The 26,288-nt window shown below is 42.3% G+C and overlaps 1 protein-coding gene across 1 annotated transcript; it reads right to left on the bottom strand.

Moving 5' to 3' along the window:
• Positions 1-1,963: 1,963 nt before the first annotated feature.
• Positions 1,964-26,076, bottom strand: LOC128702921 (glycoprotein-N-acetylgalactosamine 3-beta-galactosyltransferase 1). Its single transcript, XM_070102588.1, has 10 exons — positions 25,786-26,076; positions 18,009-18,108; positions 15,296-15,369; positions 14,839-14,991; positions 13,328-13,466; positions 12,307-12,419; positions 11,754-11,867; positions 10,470-10,618; positions 7,833-7,997; positions 1,964-2,108 (listed from the first exon to the last, which is right to left on the bottom strand). Exons 1-10 carry the CDS (start codon positions 25,793-25,795, stop codon positions 2,007-2,009), a joined length of 1,119 nt encoding a protein of 372 aa, XP_069958689.1. The 5' UTR covers positions 25,796-26,076; the 3' UTR covers positions 1,964-2,006.
• Positions 26,077-26,288: the final 212 nt, after the last annotated feature.

Raw genomic sequence — 26,288 nt, 5'->3', positions numbered from 1 at the left:
CATACCCAGCCCTTCTAGGGCAGGGTAGGTACCTGAGCCAGAGCTTACAGCTCACAAGACTGTCATTCCCATTAGCCCCCTTGGGGCGGGGATGGCAGACCAGAGAGGCCTAACTTATCCCTACGAGCCCCGTGAGGGCGGGGAATGTGTCTAGGCCTGGGGACAGTTGGTCCCAAAGATTAAGGGGTCCTTGTACTTCCTCCCATGGGAGATTTAGGTCTCGGACATTTCCTAGACAGGGAGCCAAGGCCGGGCCACCACTTGGAAAAGGCCCGGGCCGGGAGAATACCGGTGAATCTTTAATAATAATAATTAAAAAAAAAGACAGTAGGCCAATAACTTTTTGAGCAAATATTTGCCATTTGAGAGCGACTGAAGGCAATTTATGCATTAAAGCATGTGAAAGGAGTGTCGTTCTACAATTCTTCTGTAGTTTACCCCCTGAGTAATGATAACATTTTCTTTAGTAATGATAGATCAGAGAGAACGTTATATAATAATCATCAGTGTAACTCCGCTACCTCACCTCAATATTATGTCTATTTATTAGTGTATGATAATATAATAATAATAATAATAATAATAATAATAATAATATCTTTACTTCTACAGGTACATGTACAAGATATACAGACCATAGCTGACATCAGTGACATACTACTATATAGAAAGCCGCTTGTTATGCTGAGCATTTCGGGCAAATTAGGTCAGTTATCTCCCAGGATGCGACCCACACCAGTACACTAACACCCAGGTACCCATTTTACTGATGGGTGAACATGGACAACCAGTGTAAGGAAACGCCCAGTGTTTCAACCCCTTTGCCGGGAATCGAACCCGGACCCTCACCGTGTGAAGCGAGACCTTTTGCCACCAGGCCACAAAAGATTTATGTATCGACCAGGAATCGAACCCGGGGTATGATAAGATATTGTTCCAATTTTTAACCCCGGAGGGTTAGCAACCCAAGGTAACCCAAGAAAGGCAGTGTGTCATCGAGGGACTGTCTGTTATTTCCACTGGGGCCCTAAAACTTGTCCACCAAGATGCGACTACACCAGTCGACTAACACCCAGGTACCTACTTGCTTGCTAGGTGAACGGGTAACAGGTATAAGGAAACACGCCCAATGTTTACATCCTTGCCGGGGATCGATCCACGAACACTCAGCGTGTAAAGCGAGTGTTACCTACCAGGCCATGGGGCACCATGGCCTGCTAGGCAACGTCCCTCTTCACCTAGCAGTAAGTAGGTACCTGGATGCTAGGCGACTGGTGTGTGTCACAACCTAGGGGAGAGGATTAAATTACCGCAGTGGAAATAATTATTATAATCACGGGGGAGCGCTAAACCCATAGGATTATACAGCGCATAGGGGGGGTGGAAGGTATTCAGCCTCAATTCAGGGAACCGGAGCACAGATCCAATTCCCTAGATCAAGAGCCCTTCACCAGCGTCAAGGAACGTCCCTTGAGGGGCAATGGAAATAAGCCAGGCAGTGTAATGACAAGGCTTTATTGGCTTATCCCAGTTTATTAAACCGAATTAAATGTTCTCGAACCCAATTAATCCGAGAGAACCCGGATCAAATCATGAGCTGTTGGTTATGGGCATGTCTCTTAACAAATTCTACTCTTGCTCTCCTACAGGTAAATATGTACCTAGAAGATAGTCGATCATTATTGGTTGTGTCATGAGGGTAGCGTCTCCAAAAAAAAAAAAAAAAAAAAAAAAAAAAAAAAAAAAAAAAAAAATTCAATGGAAATAAGCCACTCGACTTGGCTTTATTTGATTATCCTGATTCACAATAATCTGGATAGTCTGAATACTGGGGTTTATTTTCATTGGGGGGGGCGTATTTTACACCCTCCCATGGGATGTGATTGGTAAAGGAATTTACTTGTGTCAGAGGACTGGCCCGTATCTCTCTCTCTCTCTCTCTCTCTCTCTCTCTCTCTCTCTCTCTCTCTCTCTGAATAAAATGAACAGTTCACTGTAAGTTTTTATTAATCGACAGCATTCATATATTTTTGTTCTTCGTGGTTGACTTGCTGTGGACGCTCGGTCGCAGCCGCTACCCATCCACTGCCAGCCACCTTCCTCAGTGCCTGAAGCATTAATAGTAGTAGTAGTAGTTGTTGTTGTTGTTGTTATTTTATTATTATTAGTAGTAGTAGTAGTATTCGTGGGGGGCAGCGATAAATCCGAAAGTGAATGGGAGATAATTAGGTTTGATCCGATAATTAGGTTTGATCCATTTTCTTGGATCAACCACCATCTTTGTATTGTCTCTTCCATTAAGTAAGATGACAAAATTTTTACATATACAAGTTTCTCTCTCTCTCTCTCTCTCTCTCTCTCTCTCTCTCTCTCTCTCTCTCTCTCTCTCTCTCTCTCTCTCTCTCTCTCTCTCTCTCTCTCTCTCTCTGTTATCTCCCGTTATCTCTCACTATGGGTAAATAGAAAAAAATACTCACCTGTTTTTCCCATAAAACTCTCACATATCTCTTAAATATAATTTACTCCTGATTGTACAAGTTCATATGTATGAGTGCTCTCTTGTGACGTGTATGTATGTATGAACATATTAAAAGTGTACCTGTATACATGCATTTGTATGCCCTTGTATGTGTGCGCGTTCGTGTGTACATTACCGTATATGTGGTGTGTTCGTGCGTTTAGGTGTTTACATGAATGTGTGTGTGTACTCACCTAGTTGTGGTTGCAGGGGTCGATTCATAGCTCCTGGCCCCGCCTCTTCACTGGCCGCTACTGTGTGTGTGTGTGTGTGTGTGTGTGTACTCACCAGGCTCGTGTAGCCGGGACTTAGGTTCTGACCCTCCTAAGTCTGCCGTCACTCCTAGCTCTGTTTATCAATATATTACTTGAGTGATAGCAACTCCAGCTCTGCTGAAATGAAACCTTGAAACAAAATGCTCAATAAATCTAAAAACTGTCCCATACACACTCTATCTATGTATGTATAATGTTGCAAATGAGGCTTTTTCATAGTAAGGACCTATAATTGACCTTTGTATAGAAAAACACGACAGTATTTACCTTGTAAAGTAAAAGGACACAAGTGCAACTAATGTGACATTTATTGTGGCAACGTTTCGCTCTCCAGGAGCTTTATCAAGCCATTACAAACAATACAAGCAAAAAGCAAACAAGTTTAGGTAAGATCCCAATGGGATGAGCGGGGAAGACGGGACAGATGAAGAATAGCTCTGGAGAGGAGTGTTCTTAGTAAGAGAAATAGAGCCAGGGCTTAACCCAGCAGCTAAGGCGATCGTGGGGCAGACTTGAGAACAGGAATAGCAGGGACTGTTGCATTGAACTTGTTGTAGTTGAAGTCTTGAATCTTGAGTAGCTGGCAGCAGGCTAGGTCACATCAGAGGGTAGAACACATATGGGAGTTATAGGAGTAACTGAGGAGGCAGGTTAGCAATGGAGCCATTTTCAAACTTTTTGAAGCTGCTTCTAGATAGGTGGTATAATTTAGCCTTGTTGCTGAAGGTGAAACGTAGAGGCTTGATGAACTCAAGAACTTGGGTGGTAAAAGGTAAGGTTTTCCCATGAGGGTTTACTGGAGTCGTCGTTATCTTCCTCTTCTGGAGTGGATTCACTGGGAGAATCTACAATGGTGGTAGCAGGTGACTGAGGTTCGACAGGAGCAGCTGTGAGGTGTAATGGTTGTGTAACAGCAGGCTGGGAGAGGTGGGAGGCGGTGGTTGAGGCAACTTGATCAACGTTGTCAGCGGTGGAAGTGGTTATAGAAGTTACAGGAGCAGTTGCTTGGGCAGGAGACAGGTCTGTAGGTGCAGTAAAGTTCAGGACGTTGGGAAGGATCTTGAGGATGTCTTCTGAAGGTGTGGATTCCGGAAAATTGAAGGCAGGCATGTTGTTCAGACGGAATAGTTCGTTAATAGTGGTGTTGAAAGTGCCGGGGCTTGCTGCGTTTGCAAGGTGTGCATACACCATGCAGTACAGCACCTTGGAAGGAGCACCGTCGGGAAGTGGAGAGAGGGAGTTGCTGGGCGATGGTGCCTGTAGATTAGCGTGTAGAGTCTTGATGGCGTCGGTTTGTGGTTTGGTTATTGCAGCATATGTCGGTGAATTGGAGGTTTTCTTCAGAACTTTAGTTTTCTTCAATATGATTTCTTTCCTGAGTGGGCACTTAGCTGCAAGGGTATGATGATTACCCTTGCAGTTAAGACATGTTGGTGTTGTAGTAATGGTGCAGGATCTGAAATCATGTCCATCATTCCCACATTTTGAACAAAACTTCTTATTCTTGATGGGGCAGTCCTTGGTGGTGTGATTATAGGAGTAGCAGGTCCAGCAGTGGGAGATGTATGTGAAACGTTCTTGTTCTATATGACTTGGGTGAATGTGGTAATATGAGATGGCCAGACCGTCAGAGAGAGCTTGGGCAGCCATGGAGATGTCTGAGAATGTAATCTTTAGCATTGATGTGGCGTTGGGGATCTTTGAGATGTTGTCTACCGAGGCCCACGCGTTTTGTTCCTCAATAGATGTCTTCAGTGCTTCAATAATGGACACAGGGTATATATAGGCTCTGAGTGAGGTGCAATACTAGTGGTGGTGGTAGTAGTAGTAGTAGTAGTAGTGACCTAAGTTGTAGTAGTAGTAGTAATACAACATGGTAAAGCAATTAATTCGTACATGAGTAAAAGGATATAAAAGCTATTACTTGGGTAACATAAAAATAGGTTTCACAGCTATCGCAACAGACACAACTTCCTACAAGATTGCCTGGCAGAGATGATCCCTAAGTCTACTCCTGCACAACTCTCCAACTCCAAGCACCCCTTCTCTCCAGCTACCCAAGCTTACTTAACTGAATGTGCCGAAGAACTTTCTAACATCGCTAAGAAAACCTTTGAAACTGCAAGGAATATGGGGGCCAATCTTCAGATTAACCAACACACCGCTGAGCATATTCTCAGCACAGTCACCACAGCTAACCTCCAACAGAAGATAAAACTCAATCTCAAACTTCAGTACCTCTGCACTAACAGTCGATGGAAGGAAATGGGACGCGAATCCCTGATAAACAACTTGTCGCCACGCACCTTAACTGACTACGAGAAACAAGCACTGAGTCTGGGACTCAAATTTACCACCAACATACGCAAACCTAACTATCAACTCAATCTAGTTACCAGGAACCATAGACACAGTGACAGCAACTCCCAGAAGGGTTATATACAGGGCCTTCTCACTGCAGATTTAATGTGAATTTTCTTCTTCTAATCTTTCTAGACGATACATCACTGCCCTTAAGGACCTCGCCAACGACCCCAACATTATCGTCACCACCGCCGACAAAGGAGGTGGAGTCGTCATACTCAACACCAGTGACTACAACACTAAAATGATGGACCTTTTGAATGATCAATCTACATACGAACCCATCAGCACTCAACAGTGGGAGACGCTCACCAAAGATTTTCTATACAAAACCAGACAAATACTCAAACGCACTAGAGAAGGGAAGAAACTTCTGTACTTGTTACCAAGCAACCCTAAACCAGCACACATGTATGGTTTACCCAAGACCCATAAACACAATATTCCTCTCAGACCAATCACGTCAGGAATAGGCAGTGCTCCACACAAACTAGCCGGAGTTCTTGCCAAGCATCTTTCCTGCCTTCTGGGGACCATCAGCCCCGTTCATCTTAAACACTCAGGCGACCTTCTCAACCGCATCCGAAACCTCTCCATCCGTAACAAGAAACTAAGCAGTTTGGACGTGACTTCCCTCTTCACAAAAGTACCTACCACAAAAGCCATCGTGGTTCTACGACGTAAAGTCAATCAGGACCTTAATCTTCCTCTACCTCCCGGAGATTTTGTTGACTTGATTGAACTCTGTGTTAATTTCAACTGTTTTTCTTTCAATAACAAGCTCTACAAACAAACCTATGGCATGGGAATGGGGTCCCCCATCAGTGCCGTCCTAGCCAACTTATACATGGAACACCTAGAGTCCGAACACTTCGCCAACATCATCCCTTCAAGCGTCACTTGGTTACGTTACGTGGACGACGTCCTCATAATAACTCCCAAACGTTTTGATGTACGGAATCTTCAGGCAAGGCTCAACGCAGTTGAACCGGCGATCCAGTTTACACTAGAAGAGTTCAATGACAAGCTACCTTTCCTCGACGTCCTCATTCACAAAGTAGACAACAACCTAAGATTTCAAGTTTATCGGAAACCTACCAATAAAAATGATCTCACACACTTCTATTCCAGTCAAGATACCAAGACCAAAAGAGGCATCATCATCGGGTTTTTCCTAAGAGCATACCGAATTTGTAGTCCTGAGTTTCTTGACGAGGAATGTACATATTTACCAAACATTCACGGAGTTACATTTTCCTTCCTTTTTCATCAAAGACTGCAAGAAAAGAGCTCTTCAGATCATTCTCCACGCACCAACACCACTCCCAACAAAGTTATAATTCTTCCCAACAGCCAGGTTGCACTGAACGTCTCAAAAGTACTTTCACAAGCTAACACCAGAGTCGCCATCGCTTCTAGCACTTCAATAAAGGATCTAACCAGGACAAAATCAAAGCACCACGAACCAGTCAACGCAGGAGTTTACACTATACCCTGTAGAGGCTGTGACAAGATTTACGTAGGTGAAACAGCAAGAAACCTCGACACCCGCCTCAATGAACACAATTGCGCCTGTAGGAACGATAACTTGAACAACGCCTGTGTACAACACCGAAATTCCACCAATCATCTTATGAAATTCAGGGACGCCCAATTAGTGATCAAAGAAACTAATTTCCGCAGACGCAAGTGCCTTGAATCAGCACTGGTCGCTGTTTCGAATACAATTAAACAAAACAACGGCAGCTTCACCATCTCTGAAGTCTTAGCAAGAATCCTCCTAAAAACAGTAAACCCTGCCATCACATAGTCTCTCCTGTTATACTACACAAAGCACATTACAGAGAGTGAACACTGAAACAGGCTGCCTCTATCCAGTCTATATTTGTCCAACCTATTTTTATGTTACCCAAGTAATAGCTTTTATATCCTTTTACTCATGTGCAAATTAATTATTCTACCATATTGTATTACTACTACTACTACAACTTATGTCACTACTACTACTACTACCACTAGTATTGCACCTCACTCTGAGCCTATATATACCCTCTGTGTCCATGTATTGTTTGTAATGGCTTGATAAAGCTCCTGGAGAGCGAAACGTTGCCACAATAAAATGTCACATTAGTTGCACTTGTGTCCTTTTACTTTACATAATGTCGGTAATTCTACCAACTTTATTACAGTATTTACCTTAGCAATAACACTAGCTCTCGTAGTTACTAAATAAGAAGCTGAATTCGTGAAGGTATCTTCGTGTTTACCTGGAGTTTACCTGGAGAGAGTTCAGGGGGTCAACGACCCCGAGGCCCGGTCTGCGACCAGGCCTCATGGTGGATCAGGGCCTGATCAACCAGGTTGTTACTGCTGGCTGCACGCAATCCAACGTACGAGCCACAGCCCGGCTGGTCAGGTACCGACTTTAGGTGCTTGTTCAGTGCCTGCATGAAGACAGCCAGGGGTCTATTGGTAATCCCCATTATGTATGCTGGGAGGCAGTTGAACAGTCTTGGGCCCCTGACACTTATTGTGTAGTCTCTTAACGTGTTAGTGACACCCCTGCTTTTCATTGGGGGGATGTTGCATCGTCTGCCGAGTCTTTTGCTTTCGTAGAGAGTGTCTTCCTTAAGTCTGCCAGTTCGTAGACACACGGGTGATGGAAGGAGACTTACCTGAAAGGGGATACTCTTAGTGTCTGGTGGTAGCGGTGCTGGGTCAGGCAGTCTGTGATAGACTCCGTGGGGCCTCAGGTGGTACAGGAGGTACTCCAGCTGGTACATCAGGTGGCTGTCCACGTAGTGGAAGGCCACGGCAGAGTCCGAACAGCAGTTAAGTCCCTGAGGACAGATTAACAAGCTAAATTAGCAAGCCTAGCCAACAAATTCCAGATTATTCAACATATTACCAGAAGATCAGAAACACTGCTGGGACAATTGAAGAAGTTTTCAATAGGAAACTGGACAAGTATCTTCAACAGGCGCCAGAACAACCAGGCTGTGGTGGATATGTGGGTCAGACGACCAGCAGCAGCAACAGCCTGATTAGCCATGCAAAGTCAACCGGGCTACTCTCAGAACTCATAAAAAGTAGATCAATAGGAAGCCTACTCCTGATGACGCACTTTCATCACCGGATGTATGCATTAATTTTTACACATTGGAACTTTATAAATATTTACTTTAATATGCTTTGGAAAAATGACGTTCAGAAGTTCGAAATGTCAAGTTCAGAACGGCAGATGTTTCGCCCTTAGACACCCGTCGAAGAGTCATCACTTGTCAACTCGACCACGTCAGTAGATTTCCAGAGTCGATTATTACAAAAAAAAATAAGTTACGAAATATTCAGATCGTTAGTAACTAGTTACTTAACATTTAACCTGGACCAGTCGCCGGGAAATTTCTTTGCAAAAGCAAGGTTGTTTAAGACTCTGAAAGGCATCTCAGCTACATATCATCATCTCAGTTTAAGATTCGAAAAATCCACATTTTTCATAGACTCAGTGATTTCTTAGCTCAAACTGACATAGTGTGCCAGGGGGCGTTGATCCCCGGAATTCCCTCAAGGTAGATATCCTTAGTATCACCTCCCTTACCACATATAGCGTCATTAGACCTGCGCTGGTGGTAGTAGTAGTAGTAGTAGTAGTAGTAGTAGTAGTAGTAATAGTAACAGTAATAGTAGTAATAGTAGCAACAGTAGTTTTAGTAATTTACATGGAGTTTACCTGGAGAGGGTTTCGGGGGTCAACGCCCCCGTGGCCCGGTCTGAGACCAGGCCTCATGGTGGATCAGGGTCTGATCAACCAGGCTGTTACTGCTGGCCGCACGCAAGCTGACATACGAACCATAGCCCGGTTGGTCAGGTACTGACTTTAGTTGCCTGTCCCGTCCCTTCTTGAAGACAGCAGGGGGTCTATTGGTAATCCCCCTTATGTATGCTGGGAGGCAATTGAACAGTCTTGGGCCCCGGACACTTATTGTGTTGTCTCTCAGTGTACCTGTGGCGCCCCTGCTTTTCATCGGGGGAATGTTGCATCTCCTGCCGAGTCTTTTGCTTTCATATGGAGTGATTTTCGTGTGCAAGTTTGGTACCAATCCCTCCCAGGACCTTCCAAGTGTATATTATCATGTATCTCTCTTGCCTGCATTCGAGAGAATACAGACAAAGCACCTTCAACCGTTCCCAGTAGTTTAGGTGCCTTATCGAACTTATGTGTGCCGTCATTAATTGCCTCTTCAAAGTCTTGTGGAGTTAGAATAATATCCGAGATTTTTGGGATGACCAAATTTTGGCTTTCGTTTATAAAGAATTCATTTGGATTGTCGACCCATAGAGTGGGCAGCGGCTCGCTGAACACTGAGTCATATTGGGACTTTAGTATCTCACCCATTTCTTGGCTATCATCTGTGTATGTCCCATCCCGCCTAATCAGGGGCCCAATACTGGATGTTGTTTTTCCCTTATATTTTGCATAAGAGAAGAAGTATTTTGGATTTTTTTTCAATTTCCTTTATGGCTTTTATTTCTTCCTGTGATTGTCTCCTATAAGATTCCTTCAGCTTAAGTTCGATATTTGCAATTTCTTTGACTAGTGCCTCCCTTTGTATTTCAGATATATTGACCCCACTCAGCAGCTCTGTGACTCTTCGCCTTCGTCTGTATAGGGAACGTCTCTCTCTTTCTAGTTTACATCTTCTCTTTCTTTTTCTTAATGGAATGTGTCTTGAGCAGATCTTAAGAACCACAGAATTCTTTTTTTCAAGACAAATGTTCGGATCCGTGTTGTTTAGGATATCTTCCCAGCTTGTTTCATTTAGGACATCTTTTACTTGATCCCATTGTATGTTTTTGTTATTGAAATTGAATTTCGTGAAGAGACCTTCATGACTGCTCACATTTTGCTGGTCCGGAGCCCTGTTCATACGTAACTGTACTTCTATTATGTTGTGATAGGAGTGAATTGTATTTGATACAGTTATATTACATATTAAATCGTCATTGTAACTAGTAACAGTAGTTTTAGTAGTAGTACAGTAGTAGCAGTAATAGTAATAGTAGCAGTAGTAGTAGAGGTAGTAATAGTAACAATAATGGTAGTAGTAGTAGTATTGTAGAAGTAGTAGTAGGTGAAAGACGAACAGGATAAAGACAAGAGAACAAAAAGACTAGTGCGACTTGTGAATGGTCAAGTCCGACCGAAACGTCGTCATAAGTTCCGCTCTCCTATGTGCGGGTTATTTATATTAGGGGACAAAGCTGGAGGGGGAATAATTTTGAGGTGACCAAGTAGTGGTGAGGTGAGATACCATGTCTGGTTTGTAGTAGACGTAGTCGAGATACCAGTCTGGCACCAGCCCGAAAAGGTGAGTGACTGGTGTGAAGGGGAAGAAGCGACCCCGTCCATAGCTGTCACGGGAATCACCAGCAACCACTCCGATGTTGTCCAAACACTTTCCTGCAACCAGTCACTGATTATAGTGCCGTTCAGACACTTTCATGCAACCAGCCACTGATTATAATGTCGTCCAGACACTTTCCTGCAACCAGTCACTGATTATAATGTCGTCCAGACGCTTTCCTGCAACCAGTCACTGATTATTAGGTCGTCCATACACTTTCCTGCAACCAGTCACTAATTATTACGTCGCCCATACACTTTCCTGCAACCAGTCACTGATTATAATGTCCAGACACTTTCCTGCAACCAGTCACTGATATAATCTTGTCCAGTTACCTTTCCTATAAAAGTTATTCACAGCACTGACTACACAATCACATCTATGCAACACCCTCTTACACCTTCTTCTGTTATTCCAATTGTTTTGTTCTTTATCATTTTATTCGCTTCTGTTACTCTCTGAATCATTCTTTAATATAATGTCATATTATGTACCATGTTGTACCATTGTGTACCATTCTGTACCATTCTGTACCATTCTGTACCATTCTGTACCATTCTGCACCATTCTGTACCATTCTACACCATTCTGCACCATTCTGCACCATTCTGCACCATTCTGCACCATTCTGTGTCAGTATATTATGGTTCTGAACCGTTTAATTGTTCTCTCTTATTTTCTCTAATGTTATCATCCGTTCTTCTTCACTCTGTTCATTCCTCATCTTCCCTCAAGCGGGTGTTGCCTCGATGCTGGGTAAAAGAGTTCAGGATCCAAGGAAATGGCGCTAACCTGCTCTTTTATCGGATCTTAATTACCTCCCACTTCCCAGACCATCTATGACCCCTATGGGTTTAACACTTCCCCATGAATAATATAGTATTAATATTGCTAATAATAGCTATATAATAAAATTATTATTATTATTATTATTATTATTATTATTATTTTATTGCTCTTAATAACAATATTAATACTATATTAATAAATCATTTAATTATTATCAATAATATAGTATTAATATTATTAGTAATAGCAATAATATAATGTAGCGATAATACAGTATTAATATTGTCAATAATAATAATTTATCATTATTATAGTATTAATATTATTATTAATAGCAATAAAATAATATATTTCTGGTTTGAACATTTATATTGTGTTGTAATTGTAAATCACTTCACTGACCCAGTTCCGCGTCCTCGGCACCAGTGTTAGTATCTCCCTTACACAGCTTCTTGTTTGGTAACGACACTTCGATGAACTGCTTCAGTGCCTCTCTGCTGAGTACGTAGCCGCCTCCTGTGTCCTCAGACAGGAAATGAGGGAGGAAAGTAGAGTGTATAGGGGAGTACACGGGAGTACATGAATAGTACACGCTCTCACACACCTCCACTCACGCTGTTACTCTCACTCGCACTGTTAATTAACTCATACTCTCGTACTCTTGCACTCTCATACTCTCACGCACTCTTGCAGACTCTCACGCTTGTTGGTACGTTGGTCTACCAACGTACGTACAGGCACTCATTCTAAGTCACTCTCACACTTAAAAATACTCACCTGCACTCTGACTCATTTATACTGTCACCTACACTCTGACTCATTTATACTGTCACCTACACTCTGACTCATTTATACTGTCATCTACACTCTGACTCATTTATACTGTCACCTACACTCTGACTCATTTATACTGTCACCTACACTCTGACTCATTTATACTGTCACCTACACTCACCTCCACTCATGTAACCTTGCTTAGTAAACAGTTTGAATCTTGATCCAAAGTAAATGGGAAAGTTTGGGTCGTAGATAGCCAACATATACCGCAAATTCTCCATAACAGCGTACCTAAGTGATAGACAGTTTACAATTAACAGGATTGTTGGTGATTGTGATTAGCTGTGACAGGTAGATGACAGTGGAAAGCAGGTTCTTGAGAAAGTTGAGTAGATGTGTTAGATAGGCGGGTTGATGACTAGAATTTGAGAATGAGGAAATATAGATTTATGCACAGTTTCGGGAGTAGATATGATAATTCCCAAGAGGCCAGAAATCGGTGACCCTGATGAAGGTAATGTAAGAAGCGGAGCCAAGAGCTGCGTCTCGACCCATGCAAACGCAACGGAGTGAGTAAAACTCAGTATGAACACATGGCGAATTGGTAGTGGCAGGTTGATGGATGGATTGGTAGTGACAGGCGGGTTGGTGGATGGATTGGTAGTGACAGGCGGGTTGGTGGATGGATTGGTAGTGACAGGCGGGTTGGTGGATGGATTGGTAGTGACAGGCGGGTTGGTGGATGGATTGGTAGTGACAGGCGGGTTGATGGATGGATTGGTAGTGACAGGGCTGATTGATGGATGGATTGGTAGTGACAGGCTGGTTAATGGATGGACAGGTGGTAGCTAATAGGTTAGCCTGCCACCACCTCATAAATCAACTTCATAGGTCTATTAGCATCATAAATTAATCCGCCTGCCACTTGGTGGCAGGCGGATTAATTTATGATGCTAATGGAAGGATAACTATTAATAACTGCTTCCTCTCAAAGTAGAACACTCAGTTATTTTTAACCAACTACCCTTCAAGAGGCGGACTGCCTTAAACTGGTCTAGACCATTAATCCAAGAAACTAGAACGATAATCCCCTTAGACCAAACCTGATTACTTCCCATTCCCCAGGAGATGTATAACAACTATGATGATAATGTTAAACTACATAATTATACCAGGAGGCTGTGTTGAGAGGAACTCACGTGTCGTCATCAGCCTTGAAGAACCAGTCGTAGTCTTCAAGGTAGAGGTTGTAGGCGTGGGTCAAGGCTGCCTTGGTTTTTCCCCATAGGACCTGTCTTCCCTCACCGACACCCACATCGATGGCTCCAAGTTCAGTGTCTGAGAATGTGAGTGTCCCTCATCACGACCCCCACTTGTGTCCACCACTAAAACTGTCACCAACACAACCATCATTGTCACCCACCTCCATGGGTGTAAACTCATTGTACGTGGGATTGAATACACATCATCGCAATCACGCTTGCCTACCACTATCACCACCAGAGTCTACATTAACACCCACAGTGACAGACCCGAGCTCATTGTCTGAGGTTTAAGCTATCTTAACCACTAAAAATTAGATCCAAAACACTGTGGCTAGACAATTCACAGTAGCCTCACACCCTAAAATGAAAAATAACGTTTCAGCTCAGACTGAACCATTATTAAGCCCTGAATAGGGAAATGGGAGCAAACCAGAAAACAATTCAGGTCACTGAGAGCTTGGAAGACAGCCATGTATTTAAAAATTAGAGCTTTCGAATATGTATCTAGAGAAGCTTCACGTATTAAGATGAAGTATGTCGTAGCTGACGGTACGGTAAAAGGAAAGTTTTATTAGCTCTACGTTTCGAGTAGCTGAAACGTCCTAGTAATAAAGGTCATTTTTGCTATACCTTCCTTGGGATGTCGTGTATATTTACAGAGTAAACACAACTGTGTCTGTCACTTTTACGACTCACTCACCGCGAGTTCAATCCCCGCCCGTGGTATGGTTTGTGTCTGTGAGGGCTAGATATAGTATTAGAAGCTATACATTATTAGAGCGCCAGAATTTAGATTAATTTTAATTCTTAACATTGACAGGAGAGAGCATTATTGATATTAAAAAAAAAGAATAATTAACATTCAATTAAATTCTGGACCAAAAGTATAACACTACTAAGTTTGAAGTTGAATCCAATATTAGTCAAGACTATCAAAATGAGGATTAATATAAATACTAAATTTGATCTCTCCCAATATTTCCCAAAATTAAACTGACAATTATGGGATAAAATTTTTGTGCATTGTTAGAATAATAAATTGTAGCGAATCATCAGCATATTGATATATATTAGGTAAGGTTTGTCAGGAAAGTGGACAAGTGTTTCCTGACGCGGGTTTTAGTTACATGATGACCCGCATCTGGAGCATTTGGCCATCTGACCGAGGCCTTCCGCTGGCTAACCGGTCTATTCTTTTAAAAATTAAGGTTATAATTGTAACCTCCAATGTTACTTATATTGATATAGATAAATGAGAGTCGCAGGATAAATAGACTGCGAGTTTAATCTATGTTTTACGGATTCAAGTGTTTTTGACTGGTGGTGAAGAGGTGACATGCAGTTTTAATGACCGTCATGTACTCAATAGGCTTTAAACCATCCTTCCCCCCTATTTAACCATTCTTCCCCCCCCCATTAAAGAGGCAACCACGAGAGCCACTAACCATTCTTTGAGCTGATAAAAATAAGTTTGTCACAGCGTGAACCCCAGGTGGCCCTGACGTGCACTGCCTTGCTCAAGTGTGAGGTTGGCGTGGTCAGCACCCAGCACAGCACCCGAACCTCCTGCACCTCCTGCCGTGCCTCAGTAATCTCATCTGTGCACACCACGCGCGCACACAAACGTGCACAAATACAAAAAAAATCAGAAATTAAAAAATAATATTAAAACATGTCATTAAATAAGCAGTTTAACATATTTGCAATTATAAATTTTCATAATGTAATTTTTTTTGGCAAGTAAATGTATAAACCGTTTTTTCCACAGCAGAGAGTTAATTACATCAAGTTTTTTGTTGAGTTTTTGTTAATGTAATCGGTAAGAGTGACCGAGTAGCGGCCAGTGAAGAGGCGGAGCCAGGAGCTATGGCTCGACCCCTGCAATTACAACTAGGTGAGTACCTGGGTGACTGTGGGTGTCCAGAGGGAAGGAAGGTATCTGTTCCCCCTCCAGGTCAGCGTGGGTCAGCGGCTCTCTGGGTGAGGGGAGACAAGATGGAAGGAGGGAAAGAAAAAGGAGTTGTTCGAACAAGGGAGGAGGAAGAAGGGGGGAAAGGGAGTGGATGGGGGAAAAGAAGGATAATAGGAAAATGAAGAAAGGAAGGAAGAAGGAAAAAGATAAGGAAGAGCATTAACAAGGAGAGGAAGAGAAAAAAAGAAAGATGTGGGCGTGAAGGAAAGGGAAAGAGAAGATGATTAGCCAGTTTTATCTCCAAACTTTGGTAAACAAAATTATTTTCAACATTTTCGAATAATTAAATTTGACTAAATAAAATTTTGACCAGTGACAGAAATTTAAGACATTTATTCCCGTTAATTCTATTAAAACACGATCATGAAAAATAATAATACTGAGTTTTCTCTAAATACGTTATATATATATATATATATTAGATTCCAGTCAGATTAGGAAGTATTGGTGTCTGGAAGGCATCACAGATGGCACTACCTGTTTTCCTATCCTCTTGTGTTGCATCCAGTGGACCTGTAGCAGGACGGAGACACACTCAGGGATAATCTAACGGGATCTGAAACCAAACCTAATCTTCCCCAACAACTAGTCACACTGGGATGATCCAATAGTGGAGAATACAGCCTCAACAGTGCTTCAGTGTGTCAAGGAAGGACAGAGCCCTCGTCCTTGTAACAGTGAGAGCTACTCATGCAGGGGACTTCCTGTTGGCTGTCCCCAACCCCTCCCTTGGCACACATCTCGACACACAGGCCATCCCCATCGGTGTTGCCCTTTGCCTTGCCGCCCCCTATTCTCGCCGAACATCGGTGTATTTGCGGCAGTTAATCGGAAGACAGATTTGTGTCTCATGGTCTTGATAGCCGTAGATCCGAGGGAAGGATGGCAGAGCATGAAGAGGCTAACAAGATCATCAAGGGGAGCCTCACAACAGCCAGATGCCCACCAATAAGGGAGCCACCTCAAATGGTAGCTGATGGCAGCCAAAAGCGTCTAGATGACATCGCCCTTAAGCCTGACACACGGCAAGCAGGTGGTGTGGGACTAAACATGTGCATCCACATTGGCTGATAGCTAATTCCAATACATCAGAGAAGAAGGGGGCAGCTAACAGCTTCAGGGGGTCCCAAAAGTCTAGATAATACGGTGAACTTGCCCATCATTATATATTTGTTCGCATAGGCTCAGAGACCCTTGGCCCATGCGGAAACAGTGAATGCAAGTTCCTTAAGAAGCTAAGCAAAAGACTCATCAGGGATACTAGGATTCCCAGGATGGCTAGTTTTCTGTTCCAGCGACTCAGCCCTGTGGTACAGAGGGGTAATGCCTGCTGTATCCTGGGTACGTGCCCCAACTGCAGAACTGAATGAGATTTTCGCATTGTAATCTGTGACAAACATGTAGCAATATGTACTTGAAATGTATCCCTCAAACCTCATGTACTGTATATGCCATCTTTGTACCAGCCGCGGGGGCGTTGATCCCCGGAATAACCTCCAGGTAACCTCCAGGTATGTATTTTTTAAGTCTTGTGTACTATATTATGTAATATACCTATTAGTAAAAAACAAAAGATGGGGTGATAGGGGAAGTGGAATATTCAAATGGCTTAAGGAAGAATTTCAAATATTTTTTTTCGAAGCATTTTTACCCACTCCGAGGCTATGGGTCCCACAATTGAGTTATATATACATATATGTGTTGTGATGCAGTTCAGATGGGCTTGTGAGGTCTCTAGGGAGACTTAATTATATGGTCACACCTGCCTTGGCAAATGTCGGGTAGTCACGCCCACGTCTGAGGTCTTTTGTTCTTGATGGCGTCAGACCTCGGCGTCAGGTCGTAACACGTGGTGCACACCCAATTGTGGAGAGGTACTTTGACCACCATATAAGCTCAGGGAACAGCTGAGCAAGGAGGTTGTTGGTGACAGATCCGGGGGAGCGAGAGCTCTGGACAGCCGCGTGTGTAGTGGACCACGCATTGGGAATCTCGGTCAGCAGGTCGGTGAATTAAGAGTGAGTACTAGTCTGTGTTACTGATAACATCTACCTTCCCCCTGGTAATAAGTCTCGTAGCTCAATTGTTATATTATGTAAATGTTCATCAGGATATGTTGTATTTTAGCCCTTTTATGTTATTAAGTAAACTATAGCCATAGTTCCCATTTTTATATGTACCTCCATATGCTATTCCCTATTCTGTTAAGCACTGAGATAACACAGGAGACGTGCTCACTTGCTGGGAATACCTCAGGCAGAGTGAATAAAGGTCTGTGTGTGTGTGTGTGTGTGTGTGTGTGTGTGTGTGTGTGTGTGTGTGTGTGTGTGTGTGTGTGTGTGTGTGTGTGTGTTTTGGGGTTTTCGATAACTCAGTCCCCATGGCATCCACCGCAGCCAAGTCATTAAAAATAGAAACCTAAGAGACGAAAATATACGACGCCTCGATCCATCCTTGACTCATTATCAAGTCACAAACTTTGTCACAGGCTTCCTTGATTTCAAGAACAGGTTTTAGGCGATACAGCATTCCGAAATTTTAACTAATCCGTAATAAAACCCCGTTGAGAGTGATAAAATCCCTCACAGTGGGTGTAGAGTTACTTTTAAAAACAATATTGAGTACACATTATGGTCTACCAACCTTCTGTCGTTGTCGAGAGGGGGTACGATATCCAGGGATGACAGCAACGCTCCCAGCATCATGGAGATCACTATGAGCAGCGCCGTCTTCAGTGATGTCTCTACAGGAAGGCCACGACAGAGAGGATGTTGAACACGACTCGTGTCATAGAAACAAATATAAATAACATGAAGTTCACACAAGAATTACAGTTCATAGCGAAGTGTTGTACTGCTCTTTCTTCTGAATATAATAATAATAATAATAATAATAATAATAATAATAATAATACTAAAATAATAATAATACCAGTATGTATATATATTATTTGCTTACCAGAGCTATAGATAATTAACCAAGTCTACATAGTCTAACTGAAGATTTATGTCCATTTAGTCTACTCAATCTTGTCTACAAGTGGATTCTTATATTTGTCTATTTTCTCGTAATTTAAGAACATAACGAAGGAACACTGCAGCAGGCCTATTGGCCCATGCGAGGCAGGTCCAAGTCTTCTACCGGCTTAAGCCAATGCACCCAACCTAGTCAGGTCAGGTCACATTGACTTAAGGGAGGAACATGGCAACCGACCTGGTAGCACAAGCTATCAGGTCCAACTCACACCCACCCACATCCACTCATGTATTTATCCAACCTGATGTGTACTTAGCTCAGTGAGGACGTATCGAGTGTGCTCTCTACGGACTGAACCAAGATGCCCTCCATCGAGCAACTTTACCAACAGCTTAAAGAAGAATTGAGGATGGCGAAGATGGAGATTCGGCGACTGACTGAGGAAAACAAGAAGATTCGTAGTAGTCCTCCTGTTTTGAGTCCTCAGGTCAAGAAGGGAAACTGGTCAGTGGCTGGACAGCAAGGAACGAAGTTGACGATCAAGAAGACGAATGGAAAGGTGGAAACGATAAAGAAAGAGACTGCTGTGGAAACTGTTGTGGAAACATCTAATACATTCTCAGTGCTACCCGACGAATGTGAGTCGACTACTGGGAACGTCACGACGAACGACACCAAGGAAGGTGTCGTGACAGTGGTGACGTGTACTAAGCTCTGTGAAGACCTGTTTGTGTGCTCTCTGTGAATCTGAACCAGGATGCCCTCTCTTGAGCAACTTTACCAGCAGCTGAGAGAAGAGCTCAGAGTTGCTAAGCTGGAGATACGGCGATTAACGGAGGAGAACAAGAGGATTCGCAGTAATCCTCCTGTTGTGAGTCGCCAGGTTAAGAGGGGAGCTTGGTCAGTGGCCGGGCAACATGCAACCAAGCTGAGGATCAAGAAAACGGTTGGAGAGGCAGAAACAACGAGAAACCAGAAGACTACCGTGGAAATTTCCAACCCATTCTCCATGCTACCTGACGAATGTGAGTGTTCTACTGGGAATGCCACAACGAGCACCAAGGAAGCATTGGCAGACGTGAGTGAGACATCCCTAGAAACCCCAACGAAGACCATCGAGAACGTCTTGAAGAATTCCACAAGTGGTGTAATGCTACCTGACGAATGTGAGTCGACTACTGGGAGCATCACGACGGACGACACCAAGGATGGTAAAAATATTGTTGTTGTTGGGGATAGCTAGATTAGGTACATGGATAGGGCATTCTGCTTGAAGGATAGGAGTAGGAGGCAGAGAGTGTGTTTTCCTGGGGCTGGGATGAAGGATATTGTTAGTCGTCTGGATGACATGAGAGGTAATGGGAGCAATCCTATTATCTGTCTCAGTGCTGGAGGCAACGATGTTGGCAGACGTAGGAGTGAGGACCTGATTAGCAGGTATAGGTCAGCAATAGAGATAATTAGGAGGAAGGGTGGGAAACCTGTCATATGTGGCATTTTGCCAAGGAGAGGAGTTGGAAATGAATGGTTGTCCAGAGCAATTGGCGTCAATTGCTGGCTGGACAAATACTGTAAGGAAAATGCGGTAACATTCATTGACAACTGGGACCTCTTCTATGGCAGTAATGACATGTATGCCAGGGATGGGGTTCACTTATCTAGGTGTGGGGTGGGAGCACTGGCCAACGCAGTGGGGGGAGCTGTTAGGTCTTTAAACTAGAAATAGTGGTAAGGGTTTTGTCAGGAAAACAGTGAAGTCCCAGTGTAGTAATATTATGAGTTCTAGGGAAAATAGTAATAAGCAGAACGAGGTAGGTATTGAAAAGCCAGTGACACTAGGTGATAAGGACAGTAATAGGTTTTGTAGAAAAACAGAAATGAGCAGGAAGGGTAAAGAGAAAGGAGAGTCTTTCAATGTTTATTATGCTAATAGCCGTAGTGCTAGGAATAAGATGGACGAGTTGAGATTAGTTGCTAGTGCAGGTAACATTGATGTATTTGCCTTAACTGAGACATGGTTTAATTCAAAAAGTCGGGACATGCCTACGGAATGTCACATTCAGGGTTTTAAATTGTTCCAAGTAGACAGAAGTATCGGGAAGGGGGGTGGGGTGGCATTGTATGTCCGAGATCGCTTGAACTGTTGCATAAAAACGGATATTAAGTCTGAAGTAACACATACTGAAGTCCATATACACAGTATCATATTCATTACCATGATCTACCTCCTCAAATACCTTAGTGAAAAAAGTTAATAAATTCGTAAGGCAGGAACGCCCCTTTGTAAAACCATGCTGAGATTCGTTGATTAATTTATGCTTTTCAAGGTGGCTACGAACTGCCTCGGCAATTATTGATTCCACAAATTTTCCCACAATCTCTAGCCTTTGTAGTACTTGACCTCACACCCTCCAGTCTGTGTAGTACTTGACCTCACAACCTCCAGTCTGTGTAGTACTTGACCTCACAATCTCCAGTCTGTGTAGAACTTGACCTCACAACCTCCAGTCTGTGTAGTACTTGACCTCACAACCTCCAGTCTGTGTAGAACTTGACCTCGCAACCTCCAGTCTGTGTAGTACTTGACCTCACAACCTCCAGTCTGTGTAGTACTTGATCTCACAACCTCCAGTCTGTGTAGTACTTGACCTCACAACCTCCAGTCTGTGTAGAACTTGACCTCACAACCTCCAGTCTGTGTAGTACTTGACCTCACAACCTCCAGTCTGTGTAGAACTTGACCTCGCAACCTCCAGTCTGTGTAGAACTTGACCTCGCAACCTCCAGTCTGTGTAGTACTTGACCTCACAACCTCCAGTCTGTGTAGTACTTGACCTCACACCCTCCAGTCTGTGTAGTACTTGACCTCACAGCCTCCAGTCTGTGTAGTACTTGACCTCACAACCTCCAGTCTGTGTAGAACTTGACCTCACAACCTCCAGTCTGTGTAGAACTTGACCTCACAACCTCCAGTCTGTGTAGAACTTGACCTCACAACCTCCAGTCTGTGTAGAACTTCACCTCGCAACCTCCAGTCTGTGTAGTACTTGACCTCACAACCTCCAGTCTGTGTAGTACTTGATCTCACAACCTCCAGTCTGTGTAGTACTTGACCTCACAACCTCCAGTCTGTGTAGAACTTGACCTCACAACCTCCAGTCTGTGTAGTACTTGACCTCACAACCTCCAGTCTGTGTAGAACTTGACCTCGCAACCTCCAGTCTGTGTAGTACTTGACCTCACAACCTCCAGTCTGTGTAGTACTTGACCTCACACCCTCCAGTCTGTGTAGTACTTGACCTCACACCCTCCAGTCTGTGTAGTACTTGACCTCACAACCTCCAGTCTGTGTAGAACTTGACCTCACAACCTCCAGTCTGTGTAGAACTTGACCTCACAACCTCCAGTCTGTGTAGAACTTGACCTCACAACCTCCAGTCTGTGTAGAACTTGACCTCACAACCTCCAGCCTCTGTGGTATAGGAGTCCAAAAGTTAATTTACAGTTTTATTCATCACATAGATTATGGTGCTCAGTTTTGGTCTCCTCACTACAAAATGGACATAAGTTCACTGGAGAACATACAGAGTAGGATGACATGTAGATGAACGCTTCAGAGAACCGACAAGTACATAAATTAGACACGTTTCCTCATGACAGATACCCAAGTGTTGACTCACGATATCGTAATGAAACGATGGTAATAAACAAACCATACCACGGGCGGGGATAGAACCCGCGATGGGAGAGTCTCTAGTGTTGTACATGTGTCTAATTTATCAAGGATGACAAAGTTGATCCATTATGTAAGAAATCTCCCATATGAAGACAAACTTAGATTTTTGAATCTTCACTTCTAACACTTCATTCCTGTTTCGTCTGAGTTTCTAGATTCTTAAGTCCAGTCATACCACCTCTTGAAACTGTGTAACAAATTATGCTTTTGCTTAATATATTAATTCTGGCAATATATGTGAAGAGATATACTAGGGCTCTACAAGAAAACATTTCGCCACTTTTCGCCACGTTACCGTCCTAAGAGGCGGCGTAATGGTGAAAACTGCCCTTATTAATGTCTTAATCTGAACTTATACACCTTTTCACAATTATTGATCATTTAATCCCATTTCAACCCCGTCAACTAACGTAGATAAATTGCCAACTAAGTTTTACAAATTCACGCTAGTTTACGTCCCTTATTTGAGTATCTTCTTCAGAGAGGTTCGAACACGTGAGTGACACAGGTGTGTAATACAGGTGTTTCTTGCAGGTGTTTGCTTTTAATTTCTTTTCACCGGTTTGTGTGGGTTTACGGGAGAGGACAGGTAACGTAGACATGTATCTCTACGTGGCGCTGATGTGTGTGTGTGTACTCGGCTATATGTTGTTCCAGGGGTCGAATCACAGACTCTGGTTCCGCCTCTCCGCTAATCGCTACTAGGTCACTCTCCCCGGTTCGAGAGCCTTATCGTACCTCTTCTTAAAGCTATATGTAGATCCTGCCTAAACTACTTCACTCTCCAGATTGTTCCACTTCCTGATAACTCTAAAGCTAAAGAAATACTCGCCTCCTAGCTGCATTCAACTAGCAGCTGTACTCAACTATCTGTAATCAACTAGCTGTACTCAACTAGCTATACTCAACTAGCTGTACTCTAGCTGTATTCAACTAGTAGTACTCAACTAGTTGTACTCAACTAGCCCCAACTAGCTGTACTCAACGAACTTAACTCAGCTAGCTGTACTCTAACTGTGCCCAACTAATTGTACTCAACTAGCTGTACTCAACTCAACTAGCTATACTCAACTAGCTATACTCAACTAGCTGTACTCAACTAGCTGTACCCTAGTTGTACTCAACTGTATTCAACTAGCTGTATTCAACTAGCTGTACTCAACTAGCTGTACTCAGCTGTACTCAACTAGCTGTACTCAGCTGTACTCAACTAGCTGTACTCAGCTGTACTCAATAAAACCGAGTTTTTTTTTTTTAGTCGTACTGTGGAATTCTCTTCAAGACACAAATGTAGAGAATAAAGTGATACTCTTGGAAGAGTTTAGACACTTTCTATATATATATATATATATATATATATATATATATATATATATATATATATATATATATATATATATATATATATATATATATATATAATGTCGTGCCGAATATGTAAAACTGGTCAATTAGCAAGAACTCATTTAAAATTAAGTCCGTTCTAAAATTTTCTCTTATACGTTTAAAGATATATTTTTTTCATTAATGTTAATGTAAAATTTTTTAATTTTGCACCAAAAGAATCTTAGAAAACTTACCTAACCTTATTATAGCAAGAGCAATTTATTTTAGCCTAACCGAACTAAATATATTTTTGATTTGTTTACAGTAATTTAATACTAAACAAACACAGTGAAATACGTTTTTTTCGTTAGATTCAGAATGATTTTGGCGAAATTATTGCATACACAAATTTTCACTTGTCCTATATGGCAAGATGAACGTTGCTATTTAAGCCAAGATCGCAAATTCTGCCTATTCGGCACGACATATATATATATATGTCGTGCCGAATAGGCAGAACTTGCCATCTTGGCTTAAATAGCAACACTTATCTTGCCATATAGGACAAACGAAAATTTGTGTATGCCATAATTTCGCCAAAATCATTCTGAACCTAACGAAAAAAATATATTTCATTGTATTTGTTTAGTATAAAATTATTGTAACCAAATCTAAAATATATTTAGTTGGGTTAGGCTAAAATAAATTGCTCTTGTTATAACAAGGTTAGGTAAGTTTTCTGAGTTTCTTTTGATGCAAAATTAAAAATTTTGACATTAACATTAATGAAAAAAATATATCTATAAACGTATAAGAGAAAGTTTTGGAAAGGACTTAATTTTAAATGAGTTCTTGCTAATTGACTAGTTTTACATATTCGGCACGACATTATATATATATATATATATATATATATATATATATATATATATATATATATATAATAATCCAATGATTATCCATCAGTCGTGTGAAGATCAGTAATGTGATTCACGTTCTGGACTTGTTAAAAATATAGCAGAGATAGTTTCGAAAATATTTTTTTTCTGTTTATTGTTTCTATACTTCTAGTTGCTGTTTTTATAGTAAACGTCATAAGCAAAAAAAAAAAACCAGTTTCTCTATTTCTGACAAATTTGATGATTTCCATTTTTTCCCCCAACCAGTTTCTTTATTTTCGACTATTATGATGATTCCCTATTTTTTTTCCAACCAGTTTCTGTGATTTTCGGAAATTATGATGAATCCAAATTTCTGTAGTTAGTTAAAGATTAGCCGGTATTCTCCCGGCCCGGGCCTTGTCCAAGTGGTGGCCCGGCCTTGGCTCCCTCTTTAGGGAGTGTCTGAGACCTAAGTCTCCCATGGGAGGAGGCACAAGTACCTCCTCATCTTTGGGACCAATTGTCCCCAGGCCTAGCCACAAGCTAGGCCTCTCTGGTCTGCCATCCCCGCCCCAAGGGAGCAAATGGGAATGACAGTCTTATGAGCTAAAGGCTCGGCCTCAGGCACCTACCCTACCCTAGAAGGGTTAGGCATGGTGTCGATGCAAATTTCTGTATTATCGACAAATATGATGAATCCCAATTTTCTTTTTTTTTTTTTGGCAAAATATGTCATAATCGCTTGTGTTCTGTTTCGTTTATTTTCTTTAAACGACGTTAATAACTTCATGAGTTATTTTATTTTAGTAACTTAATAAAATCGGATTTTTCACCGGGGATTTAATATCAGGTTTAATTTCCTGTTTATAAATGAATGGCTCTAAATGGCTTAGTTTGCCTTGTTTGTCAGTGATAATGTTTTACTGTGTTTTCTGTGGCTCTTCGTGGTTTGTGCATTATGTGAACAGGACGTGATACGGAAACTAAGGACTCCAGAGCGACAAGCGTCCTTGTCCCGAGACTCAGGGTGAGGTACGTGATGCCATGATACAGTCACCATGGTAAGGAGGTATACATGTATTGAATAAATGTTGGTTTGGACCGTTGTGTTAGGTCGGGTTTGTCAGGAAACATGACAAGTATTTCCTGACGTGGGTCTTCAGGTTATGTTTGGTAAGGTTGGTTAGGAAACATGACAAGTGTTTCCTGACAACGGGAGGTTTTGCTCATCTGACCGATGCCTTCCACTGGCTTACCCCTCCACCCCTTTAAAAATTATGGCTAAAATTAGGACTAGTACATTATTAATCGTCACTTAATTAAGGTTTCACGTAACTCTGATTTGTTTATATTGGTTGATCAAGAGTTTGTGTGTCCTCCATCCACGCATTCATCCATCCACACGTATATCTCTTCATACATACTTCCATCCATCCACTCAAATATTCATGTATCCACACAGCCTTCCCTTCAGTGTACCCACCAATCATTCCTGTCTCACCTTTCGACATAGTCCCTGCTTGCTTCCCTTCTTGCTTTAGGCCTTCTTGCAGTTTTCAGAGATCTTCTGAGACCTCTGTAGCTTCACTCAGATCTTAGCAGATATGTGGATATCTCCAGAGGTTTTTGGAGACCGTTCAACGCTCTTCATTTAGACATAATAACACTTCAGACATGACGGAAGAATACCAGAAGATAGTGTTAAGTGTGACTACTGCTTTGAACTGACACAATGAGGTAGAATTGTTGGTGAACTCAATCCGTCCACAGAGTGTAAACTGGTTGGTTTTCTTTTCTCTCCTCCTCTCTCTCTCTTGCTTACTCGCTCGCTCTCAGCGAACTGATAAGGGAAGACTGGAGACGACTTTTCGATACGCAAACAGCTGCTTATCTCTTACTACTGTCGCTATAACTCTTCCCCTCCTTCCTTCTCTTTTTCTTCCTAGGTAAGTTAGCTCCCTGTCTCTCTTTACCTCGCAGTTATTATCCATCCACTCATATCTC

Source organism: Cherax quadricarinatus, chromosome 82, assembly GCF_038502225.1.
Source record: "Cherax quadricarinatus isolate ZL_2023a chromosome 82, ASM3850222v1, whole genome shotgun sequence".
Classification (NCBI taxonomy): Eukaryota; Metazoa; Arthropoda; class Malacostraca; order Decapoda; family Parastacidae; genus Cherax; species Cherax quadricarinatus.
This window is presented reverse-complemented; position numbering and strand designations above follow the sequence as displayed.

Excerpts from the sequence above, each read along its gene's own strand:
- LOC128702921 (XM_070102588.1), bottom strand. Across the intron at positions 13,467-14,838 it reads TTTTATCAGCTCAAAGAATG|ACACTGAACTTGGAGCCATC; the intron begins GTTAGTGGCTCT and ends TCACATTCTCAG. Across the intron at positions 11,868-12,306 it reads GCAAGGTTACATGAGTGGAG|GAGGCGGCTACGTACTCAGC; the intron begins GTGAGTGTAGGT and ends CTGAGGACACAG.